Below are 15,030 nucleotides of genomic sequence, written 5' to 3'. Positions count from 1 at the left end.
GTTGATGTGAAAGATAGTATGAAGAAGGACTTAACGAAGGCAATAAACACAGTATGCTTTGGTCTGCTCTACCTTTTTTTTTTTTAATCTTTTCTCAGTAGCCCCTTGTAACAATTCCTCTAGTCCTATTTTTCAAGATTCTTAGAATCTCCAAGGTGAGGGGATTTCAGAGATCATCAAAATAATTTAAGAATTCCAGTAACTCAATGAGAATGAAGTTCAGTGAAAAAATTATTGACTTATTGACTTATTGGTAACAAAGGATCCACTTCTAAATTTCTGGCTTTCTATATTCATCTCATTTTGCTTGAATCCTTTCTTTATCCCTGCAGCTGCTCATGAATCTAAGATTTTTTTGTTGTTGTTGTCATTGCTGAATCATGTCTAACTCTTTCTGAGTTTTTTGGGGGGAGGAGGGGTTTCTTGGCAGAGATACTGGAATAGTTTGATATTTTACATCTCATTTTACATATGAGGAAACTGAGGCAAACAAGTTTAAGGGACTTGCCCAGGGTCACACATCTTGAGACCAGATTGGAACTCAGGTCTTCCTGATCTACACTGCATCACTTAGCTGTCCCCAAGGTTATCTTCTATGTACTCTGAATGTGTTTTATAGTTTCCCAAACTTTTTAATTCAGTTTTAAGCTTTAATAACTTCTGAAGTAAAATATAAATAAGTATAAAAACATTTAAAATTTCTTAAAATTTTAAATACTGGATATTTCTTATTAAAATTCAAGATAATCACCATCTTTTGCTATACTTCATTGCTCCAGTCAATTTTTGAATTTCATAAAACCTTTCATCAGCTGTTGCTCAGTGACTGAGATTTCATATGTTACTCTAGCCTCAAGATCAGCCCCCCAAAGAGAGTTTTTGACAACTTTGATGTGACCCTCAACAACAACAACAAAATTCAACAAAGATAGATCAGTATCCAAGATGGCAAGAATGGAGACCTCTTCTACACTAGTCTGAGAAAGTATCATCCAAAAAATTAAACTAAAATTAAAAATTATTATTCAAAATTTATAAAGCTAAATAAATGTAAAAGAAAGGAAATAATTAAACTTTTAAATGTCATCTGTTCTGAGTTTGTAGTGCTTATATGCCTGGACTTATTAAAGCTTAAAACCAAATTAAGACTTTTGGAACACTGTAGATACAGCTATATATAGCTGAGGTTGTGCTCTCTTTCCCTCCTCCCCCTCAGAATATAAGTTTTATGAGAGCAAAGATTATTTGTCTGAAGCTTCTTGTGAGAATCCAATGAGACAATCTTTGCAAAGTCCTTGGCACATAGTAGGTACTATATAAATGTTAGCTATTTTTATTATTATTCTCAAATTACTGACAACATACCTGAAGTCCAAAAATGCACAGTAAAGAAAAACCTGGTTGCTTTTATTTGTTGCAGCGTTATATTGCTCTCGACTCTGAAAGAAAAGAAAATAGAATATATTTCCTGAAGTGATCAAAAAAAAAAACAAAAACATAAAATAACTGCTCCGTTGTGCTGTTCATACTCCTGAGAGAATAAAAAACATTAGGAGAGCTCGACTCAATCAATCAGCCTGTGTCTATGAAGTATCCACAAAATTCTGGGCTTCAAAGCTCTTAGAGGGCCTTACTGGGATAAAGGGCAGTGGAATACAACTTGTAAAAGTTGGAAGTATACACGTGGTAACTAAAAAAGGGACTCTTTCGGTCAGCACATAAGTTAATAAACATTTATTAGGTGCTTACTATGTGCAAGATACTGTGCTAAGTGCAAGAACAGTTCTGGTCCTGGTCACAATCTAATAGTCAGAGGCTCGAAGTTTGTCCTGTTCTGACACCGTAGCCAGGTCTTAAATGTATTCCCAATCCAGGGAGCACAAGGAGGGAATGAGCCCAGCTTCCTGGGGCCTCCCATTATCACTGTAAGCAGAGGTGATCCCTGGGGAGCCAGAGGTGAGTTCTGTTAGATCTGAGAGGCGCCCAAGCTCATGACAATGAATCTTTCTTACACACCTATTATGTACCAGGTGAAGGTGAAAGAGGAGAATATAAAGGTGGCTTGAAGCTTACCATTAAAAACAAAACAAACAAACAAAAAAACCCGCTATGATCTTGCAAACAGGGAGAAGAAATGGAAGCAATGTCAGATTTTATTTTCCCGTTTAAAGATCATTGCAGATAGGGACTGCAGCCATGAGATGTAAAGATGTTGCTCCTTGGAAGGAAAGCTATGGTAAATCCGGTCTGCATGCTAAAAAGCAGACTTATCTTTCCAACAAAAGTCTGGATAATCAGAGCTATGATTTTTCCGGTAGTATGTACAACTGTGAACGCTGGACTGTAATTATGGAAAGCTGAGCGCTAAATTGTGGTGCTGAAGAAAACTTTTGAAAATCCTTTGCAGTGCACGCCATGCAGTTTGTGTCATTGCACCCTAGTCCTTGAGCCTTGTCTGTGGCCCTGGTTTCTTATACACAGTGGATGTATATAAGCTCCTGAATGTGAACGTTTGTTAAGATTCCTGTGAGCGTTTGTGAGCAGTCCCCCTCATGTCCTGCAGCCTCCCTCCCTCCTCCAGTCTTGCCATGGCCCTTTCAGAAGCCACCTCTTTCCCACACACCTCCCCCATTCTGGCTGGATCCATGCTACTTCCTCTCCTTGTCCCTCCTCCACGTGGCGTCCGGTTGTTGCTCCGGCTTTCGTCTCCTGGCTCAGGGTCCCCTGCCTCCCAATTCTTCTCTGGTCACTTCTGCATCCTCTGTACAGCACTAGAACCCCTTTACTGGCTGGGCCCAGCCTGTCTTTCCTCCCTCCAAGAAGCACTGGCAGAGTCTCCTCTAGGGCCATGGCTGGGCTTGGTGAAAAGGGAGAGACCCCCACACCTCGGGGGTCCCAGCAGATGGAAGGGCCAGAGGCCAAGGTAACATCAGCCTCTCTTAGTGGATGGTCTGAGCCACCTCATGGGACCACCCATTATTCTGGGGCTTCCCTGACTGTGGCTGACCCCTCCCCACAGGTCGATGACCTGCTGGTCACTGTGGAGGTTTGGGCTGCAAGGAGCCAGGGATCCTGGGGATGCTGTTCTTTCTGGACTCTGAGTCTCCCAGTGTGAGGGCAGGTAGTTGGCAGTTGATGGTAGTCCTGGCAGTACTCTGAGACCCCCACTCCTTAAGGGAAACTCTTGGAATGACTTGTGGCCCAGGCTCAGGGCACTGGTTTGACTTGCCTGGCTCCCTGGGAGCTTGTTGTTGTTCATTATTGTGAAAGAAAAGGATCTGTTCCTTCCAAACACTTGGGGTCTTAATACTTGATTTATCCCAGGTGGATGGTTCCAAGTGCTGGAGCCAGCCCTAACTAAACTGGACGCTCACAGACATTTCATCTGCTTATATTTGTGCTGATTTGTAGAGGCCTTCAGACAGTGGGAGAACTCTGGGTAAGCCAAGACCCTTCAGCCCAAAGGGAATCTGCTTACAATGTCTGGTTCTGCTCCCATCTCCCCTAAGGGCTCTCAGCCTTCCTGAGACGTCAAGGAGGGCCTGGCACCTGTGTGCTACTTGAAGCAAGGGATACTTACAGTAAAGAGGCATTTACAGATCAATATAGTTAGCACATGTGTTAACACAGTGTGTTGAGGTGATGTCATGGTACTAGAATTAGCACTTGCTCAGTGTGATGTGATGATGTAATGGTTCTCTAGTTAGCACATGTTTAGTGTTCTGTATGATGTTATCATACTGAGGCATTGAAGGGCTAAGAAGACTGGAAAGAGACATTCCATCTTTGACCATCCTCCTGGTGGCTCTCCTGCCTCCTGTACTCCTCCACTAAGACTGAAGCTGAGATCCTCCAGAGAGCTAGTCCAGACACTACATTTTGGTGCCCAATGTGGGGCTCTAGAAAGCACACTACATTTTGGCGCCCAATGTGGGGCTCTAGAAAGCACACTACATTTTGGCGCCCAATGTGGGGCCCTAGAAGTGAGGCTCTGGATGACTCAGAAGCTTGACTGAAGCAATCGGCGAGTTCACTGGAGAAGTCCCCATGACTGGGAAATAGTCTCAGCCCTGTAAAGACTCTGCTCTTCCCCAGGCAGCAAATAGAGCCCAAGGAGGGTATGACTTCTGGCTTTCTCATGGCTCCCTTTCAGGAATCAGTGACCTTCTGGGATGTGGCTGTGGACTTCACCTGGGAGGAGTGGAGGGTCCTGGAACTGGCCAAGAGGGCCCTGCACAGGGGCATGATGCTGGAGAACTACCACAACCTGTTCTCTGTGGGGATTCCTGTTTCCTGATTGGATCTGATCTCTCTGTTGGAGAAGCAAGAAGGAGCCTGGAGTCCCAAGAGCAGAGACTCCAATGGGTCTCATCAAGATTCCTTTAGCAAAGACACTGGATTTGAAGTCAAGAATTTAAACATAGTGCAGAGCATTTGCATGGAACATCCTCTGAGAAAAGGCTCCCAAAGGACATGGCCTGGCATTGCAATATGAACGAAGCTAGGGAATATGATACAAATTTTAAAAAACAGGAGAGACCATCCAGAGAAGTGACCATTGCCAAAATGACTGAATAATGGGAGTGTGAGTCAGGGAATGGCATCTTGGAAGAGCTTCAGCCTTGGGTCAATCTGTCTTGCACTATGGAAAGGAGCTATAATATAATATTTATATTATAAATATAAATAGTTGAAAAGAACTTGAGGGGTTTTTCAAGCCTAATTACAGATAACACATTTTCTTTAGAGAACTTTTCTAAGTACAGTGAAGGCAAGAAATCTTTCAGGTATTACTCTGGATTATTTAAGTTTCATAGAATAGATTCTAGAGAAAATCTACATGAACAGAATGAATGTGGAAAAGTATTTAGAAGATCAAATCTTACTAAAAACTAGAGAAGTCTCATAGGAGACAATCATTACAAATATAATAAGTATGGAAAAGGCTATTTCCATAAAGGAAGCTTGATTGAACTTAAGATAAATCATGCTGAATTGAAACCCTTTAATGTGATGAATGTAGTAAACCCTTTAGTAAAAGGGAATACCTGATTGCTCATCAGAGAACTCATACTGGTGAGAAACCTTTTATTTGTAATGACTGTGGAAAAAGCTTCCGCCATAAGGGAAGCCTGATTGCTCATCATAAAATATAGGGGAGAAATCTTTTCCATGTAATGTATGTGGAAAAAACTTCATTCTTAAGGCAAATCTTATTTCTTATCAGAGAACTCATACTGGAGAGAAACCTTTTGCATGTAACATATGTGGGAAAGGCTTCAGCCAGAGAGAATACTTTACTGTATATCAGAGAACTCACAATGGAGAGAAACCATTTTTATGTAATGAATGTGGGAAAAGCTTCAGCCAGAGAGGATACCTTACTGTACATCAGAAAACTCACACTGGAGAGAAACCATTTTTATGTAATGAATGTGGGGAAGCCTTCAGCTACCTAGTAGCATTGGCTTGTCATCAAAGAACTCATAATGGAGAGAAATCCTTTGATAGTCAGGAGTGTGAGAAAGCAAATCTCATTATCCACCAGAGAACCCATATAAAAGAGAAACCCTTTGTACGTAATGAATGTAGAAAAAGCTTTAGTAGGAGGTCTAACCTTATTACTCATCAGAAAATTCATACTGGAAAGAAATAAAATTTGTTGAAATAGAGAGATTCAGACAGAAACTACCCCTTCACTGTCACCAGAGAATTCATATGATTCTGACAACTCAGCAGGAGAAACATCTATCCTTTCTAAAATAATTTATTGTGGCTCTTTTTGGTTAACACACCACCTGCACTTCTCAATATGTGCCTTTTTCATCCCCTTCAACTCCAACACATGAAAAAAACTGGCATTGTATTGTTTCATCCTGAGTCCACCATACTTGTAAAGAAGAGAAGATGGAGAATCATAGTCTTCCCTCAGAATTTGATTTTGGTTTTTATAACTTCTTTAGTCTGATTTCTAATGTATTGATGTATTTTTAAAAATGTAATTGATGTATCTAATGTATTGATGTATTTTAAAATTATATTCTATTTATTAAATTTTTTAAAATTTTATTAGTATGTAGTTTTTGAGCAATTATTTATCTTTTTGATGCCTGCTTTAGCTATATGCCAGAAATTTTAGAATATTGACTCACTTTTACCATTGTCTTTGAAGCTGTTCCTATTTCTACAATATGTCCCTTGACTGACATATTTAACATTTCACTATTTCAGTTTCCATTTAAAACTAACTTTTGCAGTACTCTCTGAATTGATTATTATTTAATTTATATTATTATCTGTGAAGGAAGGGCTTAGCATTTCTGATGTGTGTGTGTGTGTGTGTGTTTAATTTCCTTTAAAAAATCCCTTTGACAGCAAGGAGATCAAATCAGTCAATTCTTGAATAAATACATCAGACTACTCATTGGAAGGACAAAAACTGAAATTGAATCTCACATGTTTTGGCCAATGAAAAGAAAGGACTCATTGGAAAAGAACTGATACTGGGAGAGATTGAAGGGAAAAGGATAAGGGGATGGAAAAAGAGAAAATGTACATTTAGTGTCACAGAAGCAATGAACATGAATTTGTATAGTCTTCAAAAGGTGGTCAAAACTAGAAGGACCTGGTGTGCTACAATCCATGCACTCATTAAGAGTGGTACATGACTGAACAAACAAATGAGAAAAATGTCAGGTACTGTGCTAAGCACTGGGAATACAAGTCGAATGGAGTCAAAAAAAAAAAAAAAGGAAAAGACAATATCTGCCCTCAATATCTGCTTACAATCCAATTAGGGAAGACAATATGCAAACAAATATAGACAAAGCAAGCTAAGGCAACATCAAGAGATTATAACAACAGATTTGATGTGGGTAAATGGGTGCTTCTACAATAATAGATGATGTTAGTTCAATTTTGGACATGATGAATTAAAAATGTCTATTGCACATCCAGTTCCAACGCCTATATATTCCTTAAAGAGGCTTTCTTCCCTAAATGAAGACCCATGTCTGCTTCCTAAATCAAACACCTATGGGAAAATTTGTTGATCTCCTGTTGCCAGCTGTGTCATTTTTTAATTCAAACACCAGACTATCATATGCATGAACTGAGACTTGAAGGAAGTTAGGGATTCAATGAGGTAATAGTAAAAGAATAAATTCCAGGTATGGAGTCAGGATATGGAATGTTAAGTATAGGGGGCAGCCAGATCCAGAAAAGGGAGCAGGTAAAAAGAAATAATATGTAATAAACCTGAAAGGGTAAATATGAAGTAAACTGATAGGATTAAATTGTCAAGGTAAGTCTATTTCTTCATCAGTTTTCTGAGACCCAGATTGTTCAGGATGTTTCATCAGAGATTGAGAAATAGGCAGCTACCTGAATGTTTTTAAATAAGAGTGTGAAAAATGGATTAGGGGAATGGGATGAAAGTTGGGGAAAACAAGAAGCCAGTTCAATAAAGAGATTTCTACAGTGTCTTACAAGGAAGACATAATTACGGGCTGAATGAGTAGCAGTCTGAATAAAGAGAAAGAATTGGATGCAAGAGATAGCATGAGCATAATCCTGAGATTTACCAATTAACTGAACACATTTGTGAAGGGCAGAGAAGATTTGAGAATGATTCAATAGTTTTGAACTCAGCAGACTATACAAATAGTTGTGCCTATAAAAAAAGTTTGGAGAAAACTTAAGTTTGGAGAATAAATGAATCTGAGGGAGTGAGGAGATAATGTGCTACATTGTGGACATGTTCAGTTTGAGGTATCTGTGGGGCATCTAGTTGGAGATATCCAATGGCAACTGATATGGAATTAGAACTTAGGAGAAAGACACTAGGAATCTCTTCTAGGATAGTAGAAATATCTCTTTTTGACTGTTGTTGTAAAATAAGTTTAAAAAAAAACAACTGCTAATTATTGCCTTGTGACAAACAAAAGAACACAAAGACCAGGGTGCTGAAGATTGAACAAAGGACTTTTTTTGTGATGATATTGCCTGATTTCATCCAACCATATTAACATCATTGTCAAAAGAAAGCCAGATAATCCTGTAAGATCTCAGCTTCTTTAGACTATAAAACCTCCACCCAAAAATTTTGGGGGGGATTTATGACATCCAATGGGCTTGAAAGTCTTGCCACCCATCAACAGAAATGCCGAATCCTGATTAAATATATTAGTATAGCAAGAAATAAAAATGTTTCAAAACTACAGAAATTCCTAAATGGGGATGGTTATCACAATACAATATTGCATCATGCCATTTAACAAAAGCTTAATAAATTTGTCTAAGAGGTAAAGATAAACATGCATCACTAACCTGGGGACTCACCTAAATTAATGCCATTGAAAACCTATAAGTAATAACCCATGCTAACTTGAGAAAAAATGAAGTACCCATCAAAGATATAGTTATTATCTAATATATTCTTGTTTCTTGATGATGAATTAAAGTAAACGTATCAAATCTTGTAAATGCCAAATCATGTAAACCAAGTAATTGCAGGAAATGGGACATGTTGCCTATTAAAAGATCTTTAATGATGGAAGAAGTTGTCGATTTTATTGTGTGAGTTAATCAAATAAATTGTGACACTGTTCTAATTCATTCATGTGCCATGACATTGCTTCCTGATGTAATTCATTTCTCTTTGAGATTCGCTTTTATTATTAGGAAGTTTTATATTATGAGGAATCAAACGTTCCCTCTCAGCAATTTCCATCCATTGGTTATGGTTGTTACCTCTATGGATAAGTAAAACAATTGTAATTTCCCTTCCACATGCTGCCTCTTCAAATAGTTGAAGATAGCTATCTCTGCTCTCCCAATAAATCTCTTTTTCAGGCTAAATATCTTTAGTTGTTGGTTTTTTTTTTTCTGGACACATTCCAATATATCCATGTTCTTCCTAAATTGTAGTACCCACCATCAATGGGGGAATGTCTGGACAAGTTATAATACAAGTTATATGTTATAAGAAATGATGAAGGAAATAGTTTTCAAGAAACCTGGAAAGATAATCTTTGCCATTATATTTTATATACTAGGTTACAGAAATGCTTGTTTTACCCCAATAATAAAAAGTAATTTTTTTTCAAAAGTTTAAAAGAATGAAAGATTGGGGAATTGTGATCAATTCAATGAACAACCATGATTACAGAAGATTAATGATGAAGTATACATACCACTGACCTTTGTAAACAAAGAGCTGATGATTTAGTGTTATTTGAAACATTTTTTATCCATGGCTAATACTTGAATTTATTTTGCTTGGCTCTCCATGTTTACAAAACGGATCATTTTTCTTTCTTAATGGGAATGAAATCATATTTTTATGGAAAAATAATTAATTTTTTATAAAAACCCAGAGTATAACACAATGATTTGATATGGGTATAGCATACAAAATCATCATAATCCTAATTCTGGATTTTGTGCTCCTATTAATGGACTCTAAGATCATATTATATTGGGGGCTGCTTTCTTATACTGTTGATTCATATTGAGCTTTATCCACTAAAATGGATTTTTTCAACAATTCTCAAGCTATACCTCTCCCACCTAATAATTACACAGTATTTTGAAGTCATTTTATTCCAATTACATTTCATGTTGGAAGATTTTGCCATTGTTCTAACCTATAAAAATATCTTTAGCCTTCTAATTCTCTCTTCCAGTGTGTTGTCCATTCTTTCCAATAAGTTATCAGCAAATTTGGAATGCATGAGGTAGTTGCCACTTTTTGATTTAGAAAGTCAAATTATGGACAAAATGTGTGTGTGTGTGTGTGTGTGTGTGTGAGAGAGAGAGAGAGAGAGAGAGAGAGAGAGAGAGAGAGAGAGAGAGAGAGAGAGAGAGAGAGAGAGAGAGAGAGAGAGAGGAAGATTACACATGGAATGGGAGGAAAGGACAAATATATTGATAAATATTCTCTTTATTGTCTGGCACATAGGAGACACTTAATAAATTCTCCATGGATTTCAATCAAAAGCCTGATTTTGTTCATGGTAATCCATCCCCAGCTCTTAAATTCACTAAAAACATTCAGATCTGGATCTGCTTCCATGCTAAAAGAGCACCACACTCATCCACTAATCAAGAAAAGCCTCACACCTCTCATTAGCTTTTCACTACTCAGTTTTCCAACCAGCAAATTCTGTCAAAATTGCAATCTGTAACTTCAGCCACCAGCCACAGACCTTTCCCACCTCATTCTGGGTTGCTACATAAGGCTATTTATCAAACCTATTCCTCTCTACATGAAAGATGAAAGATGCTAATAGTGTCCTAAAGAATTTAAGGAGGCCAAATTTTTCATAGTGCTTTTTCTCTGTTTTCTACACCTTTGCACAACATGCCCAGATTGATATCTTCACTAAATACTATCTAGACAGATATGCATATAAATTGATGCACACAAAAAATAATACCTATAAACCTTCAATCATTTTCTGAAAGGAAAGGGTCTCATCTGTCATATAGTCTTCATGATAAAAAATAATCATTTTAAATTTCCCCCCGGGTGTAATACATTTGTTTTTTATGTTTGCATGAGTCTTTTTGACAAAATGAGAAGTCAATTACTTCATCAGGATAGGGGAAAAAAGATCATAGAATCTCAGAGTTGGAAAGCAGCAAAGATGTTATCAGTTCCTTGAAAAATTATTATTTAGCCTTCACTTGAAGATCTCCAGTAAAAGAAAACTCAGTACCTTCCAAGGTAGCCTATTTTACTTGTTCAGAAGATGGGTAGATTTTTACATTACATAGAATCTAATATTTTCTCTCTACAATTTCTATCCATATATTCTAATTTTTATCTCTACGGAAAACTTTAAAAACTAATTCTTTTTCAACATTTCCATCTTTTTCTTGACTCCTTTGGCCCAATGACCCTGTTCAAAATGATAGTGACTCCCTATTAATATGAGTTCCTCTTGCTGTGGTGGTAATTATGGTGGTGGTGGTGGTGGTGATAAGTCATTTCAGAATATCTCAAGAATCTAAAGTAATTTCTCTCTTAGCACCTGGAAAGTACATCTGCTATCCAGAATTAAGCAGCTCAAAAGCAGTCCTTATACAATTAATATTTTGAGCTAATGAGTTTTTCTAGAAACCAGTTGGGTAGCTGGATGGTTCAGTGGATAAAGACCTGAGTTCACTAGGTGGATGATCCTGGGCAAGACGCCTATTTCTGTTTGCCCACATTTTCTCATCTGTAAAATGAGCTGGAGAAGAAAATGAGAAACCCCTCCAGTTTGCAAGGAAACACCCAATGGGAATTGAAATGATTGAAAAAATCCCTCGATAACAATAAAGCCATATAAGCCTTTAGGTAGGTTGTTTTTAGATGGGAATTATCATTTCCCATGAGTTCATTAAGGGTCCTATTTATTTTTTTTGATCTATAAATAAACTTGTTCATTTTTTTTATCTTTATGATCCATGAGCTAGAAAGAAGAGTTTGTGGCAATCACCATAAATGGTATGATATTATCTGCCTGGAGGCAGTGAGCCAGAGAAAAGTGAAAAATGTCCTAAAGTGAATTCAGGTCCTTTGTTTCATGTGATCACCTAGAACACAGTGATGGTACATGTTGGGACAGCTGTAATTGTTGGGAAATTTTTCTTTATATGAAACCCAAATCTTCTCCTTACTCTGGAACTTTTACGCACTGAATCTCCCTTTTCTGCATTCTTCTAACATTTTGTTAATAAGTAATAAAAAGCATTCTAACATTTAATGAATGTTGATTTCAATTGAACTGAAGGGAATATAGCTACTGTCATCATGATGCCTGATAATGACAGACAATTTCATCCTCCTGATCAGATTTCTCTGGACCTCCTTTAGTTCCTTCCAAAATGCAGCACCAGAACAGAACCTAGGACTCTAGGTATAGACAGATGTTTCACTGCATTTGAGACCCTCTCATTCTGCAGAAATTCTATTTCTGACAGGATTTGAATTGCAGTTAGTCTAAAATTTAGGTAAATACACTTTATGTATTTACCTATATGTAATTAATATATAATATAATTAATATATAATATGTATAATTTTTAAGGGGAGAAATATCTAAAAAGAATGCATGCAAATTATTTTTAAAAAGTGTTTCCTTTAATATGATAAGTATTATCCACCTAAAACCAAGAACCAGCATTATATGCAAGGAGAATAAACTAGAGGCCTTCCCAACAAGAGCAAGGGATGTCTATTGTTAGCAACAATTTTTGTTTCAGAGGCATTTTGGAGATAAGTGACTTGCCTAGAGTCTAGCTAAAAAACAATAAAAAGAAATTGAAGGAATAAGCATAGACAAAGAGGAAATAAAACTATCAATTTTTGCAGTTGATTTGATGGTTAACTTAGAGAACTCTAAAAGTCAACCAAAATTTATTGAAATAATGACTTCAGCAAGTTTTAAGATTAAAAAAATCTATGGAAATCAGCAACATTTATGTTTCTTAATTAATAAGATGACCCAGTAAGAAAAGATGTAAAGAGAAATTCATTTAAGATAACTACATAGTATATAAAATATTTGGAAGTCTACCTACCAAGATGCACATTAAAAACTCCATGAATCCAACTACTATTCTTTGTAGAAATAATGATAGATCTAGACAATTGAAGAAATATTAATTGTGCATAAGTAAACTCAGCCAATATAATAAAAATGACAAAACTATTTAAATTAATTTACTTATTTCATTCCATATCAAACAATCTACTGAAGCATTATTTTATGGAGCTAGAAAAATAAAATAAATTTTATCTGAAAGAACTAAAGGTCAAAAATCTCAATGGAAAAAAATGGAAGGGAAAAAAGTATGATGGAAGGGAACCTAGCAGTTCCAGATTTCAGTTTTAACAATAAAATAGCAAAACAATTTAGTACTGTTTAGGAAATAAATTAGTTATCAGTGAAATTAAAATGAACCTAACAATTTAATATTTGGTAAATCCAAAGATCCTGATTAATGGTATAAGAATTCACTATTCAACAAAAACTACTGGAGAAAACTAGACAATAGTCTAGCAAAAATTAAGTGTAGAATTCTACCTCAAACTATATACTAGGGGAATTTTTAAATGGTTACCTGATTTTAACTTAAAGAGTGACATTATAAACAAATTATAGATGCAAAAAAAGAAATTACTTTTCAAATAAATTGATATTGAAAGAGTCCATTAACCAAATAAGGGATAAAGAGGATCACAGAAAATAAAATGTACAATTTTGCTAAAAATTCTAAAGTTTGATAAAATTAATGCAACTAAAATGAAAATGGAATGAGGAAATAGGACAAAAATATTTTCAGCAAGTTTCTTTAATAAAAGTGCCATTTACAAAATATTTGATAAACTGATTTTAATTCCTAAGAATAAAAATGATTGCACAATTGATATTTGGTCAAAGGAAATGAACAAGAAGTCTTCAAAGGAAGATATCCAAGAATCAATAGCCATATTTTTTTTAAATTCCAAATTACTACTAAATAAAGAAACACAAACTAAAGCAACTCTGAGCTTCTATTTCACACCCATCAGTTTGGCATAGTTGAAAACAAAAAAGGAAAAAGAAAAAATGACAAATATTAGAGGAAATGTGAGAAAATAGACACATTAACGTTCTGCTAATAGATCTATAAACTGATATAGCCATTCTAGAAAATAGTCCAAAAATCAATAAATTGTGTGTATTTATTGACCCAGAAATACCACAACTAGGCTTATAGTAAAAACAGATCAAAAAATACTAAAATTACCAATATTAAAGAAATATTTATAGCAACTCCTTTTGTGGAAAATAAGGGAGCACCATCAGCTGGGATTTGGCTTAATAAATGATATCATATAAGTGTTATAGAATACTATTGCATTATAAGAAATTATGAAAGAAATGGTTTAAAAAAAAACCGTTGCGGAGTGAATTAAGTAGAATCAGGAGAACAATTTATATAATAACCAGGATATTGTAAAGGCAAACAACTTGGAAAGTTTTAAGAGTTCTGAATGGCAAAATGACTAGCCATGATTTGCAAGACCCACTCATAAATCATGCTTCCCATCTTCTTACAGAAAGATGACAGATCAGAGTCCAGAATGAGACTTATTTTTTGAACATGACTAATGCAGGAAAGTATTGACGTGACTAGGTATATTTGTTTCAAAGTTTTTCTCTATCTTTTTATTACAATGGGTGGGTAGAGGTAGAAAAAAAAAGAAATTAAATATTTCATCAATTAAAACAATTTTAGGCTTCTTTTATTCAGTATGTGAATGAATCAGAAAGAATTAAAAGTCTATTTCCCTTCAATGAGACATGGGTTCAAAATGTAGGGTCAGAAGTACTTTGAAAAATGTATTTTATTGAACATCAAGCTTTAGAAAGAACAGTTCTAGGAATCCAGTAAACACATTCAGGCATTCAAGCCAAATTCCCCAACTCAAAATAGTCAATAGTTAAAAAAAAAAAAATTAAAGGTCACATTTTATTTCATTTATGCAAAATGTTTCTTTCTTTCCTTTTTCCTAGCAGATACACACAAGATGCCAGATCTCATTTGCAAAGTCACCTTGGGACGCTGTTTCTAGCCAAATTTGTCTGGGAATCCTGTATTGCCTCTCTCTACTCCTAATAGCTTAGCCTAATAAGGCCTTCTGCTCAAAGATGAAGGCTACTCCATTCCTTGATTCCCAGTGTCACAGGCCTGACTACCAGACAAGAATCATTAATGGAGAAGGAGAAAGTAAATATATATAAAAATTGCCTGTAGCTGGAATCCTTTTCTTAAACCTCGAGTCGTAAATAACAAAGAGGTCTCTAATTAATCTTAAAGACCAGGAGACGATGGACAAAGGACTTGAGAATTTGGGGTCCAGTCCCAGATTTGTCATTCGCTGACTGTTGGATTTTGAGCAAATCACTTTCTCTGAGCCTGGTTTCTTATTTAGAAAATATTTAGATAGCTCCTGAGGTCCTTTTTAGCTCCAAATCATATTATCCTACCTCT

At 36.0% G+C, this 15,030-nt stretch overlaps 1 protein-coding gene and 1 pseudogene across 2 annotated transcripts in view; one reads left to right on the top strand and one right to left on the bottom strand.

The window, feature by feature from the left end:
• ADGRD1 (adhesion G protein-coupled receptor D1) overlaps positions 1 to 15,030 on the bottom strand; it is a 435,558-nt gene that overhangs the window by 203,280 nt on the left and 217,248 nt on the right. For both annotated transcript variants that reach the window (XM_074299712.1, XM_074299710.1), the window contains one exon: positions 1,366 to 1,439. In XM_074299712.1, coding sequence (XP_074155813.1) covers positions 1,366 to 1,439 — 74 coding nt within the window. The remainder of the gene's footprint in view (positions 1 to 1,365; positions 1,440 to 15,030) is intronic.
• On the top strand, positions 2,849 to 5,656 carry LOC141552179 (uncharacterized; annotated as a pseudogene).

Source organism: Sminthopsis crassicaudata, chromosome 1 (genome assembly GCF_048593235.1).
Source record: "Sminthopsis crassicaudata isolate SCR6 chromosome 1, ASM4859323v1, whole genome shotgun sequence".
In the NCBI taxonomy this organism is placed as follows: domain Eukaryota; kingdom Metazoa; phylum Chordata; class Mammalia; order Dasyuromorphia; family Dasyuridae; genus Sminthopsis; species Sminthopsis crassicaudata.
This window is presented reverse-complemented; position numbering and strand designations above follow the sequence as displayed.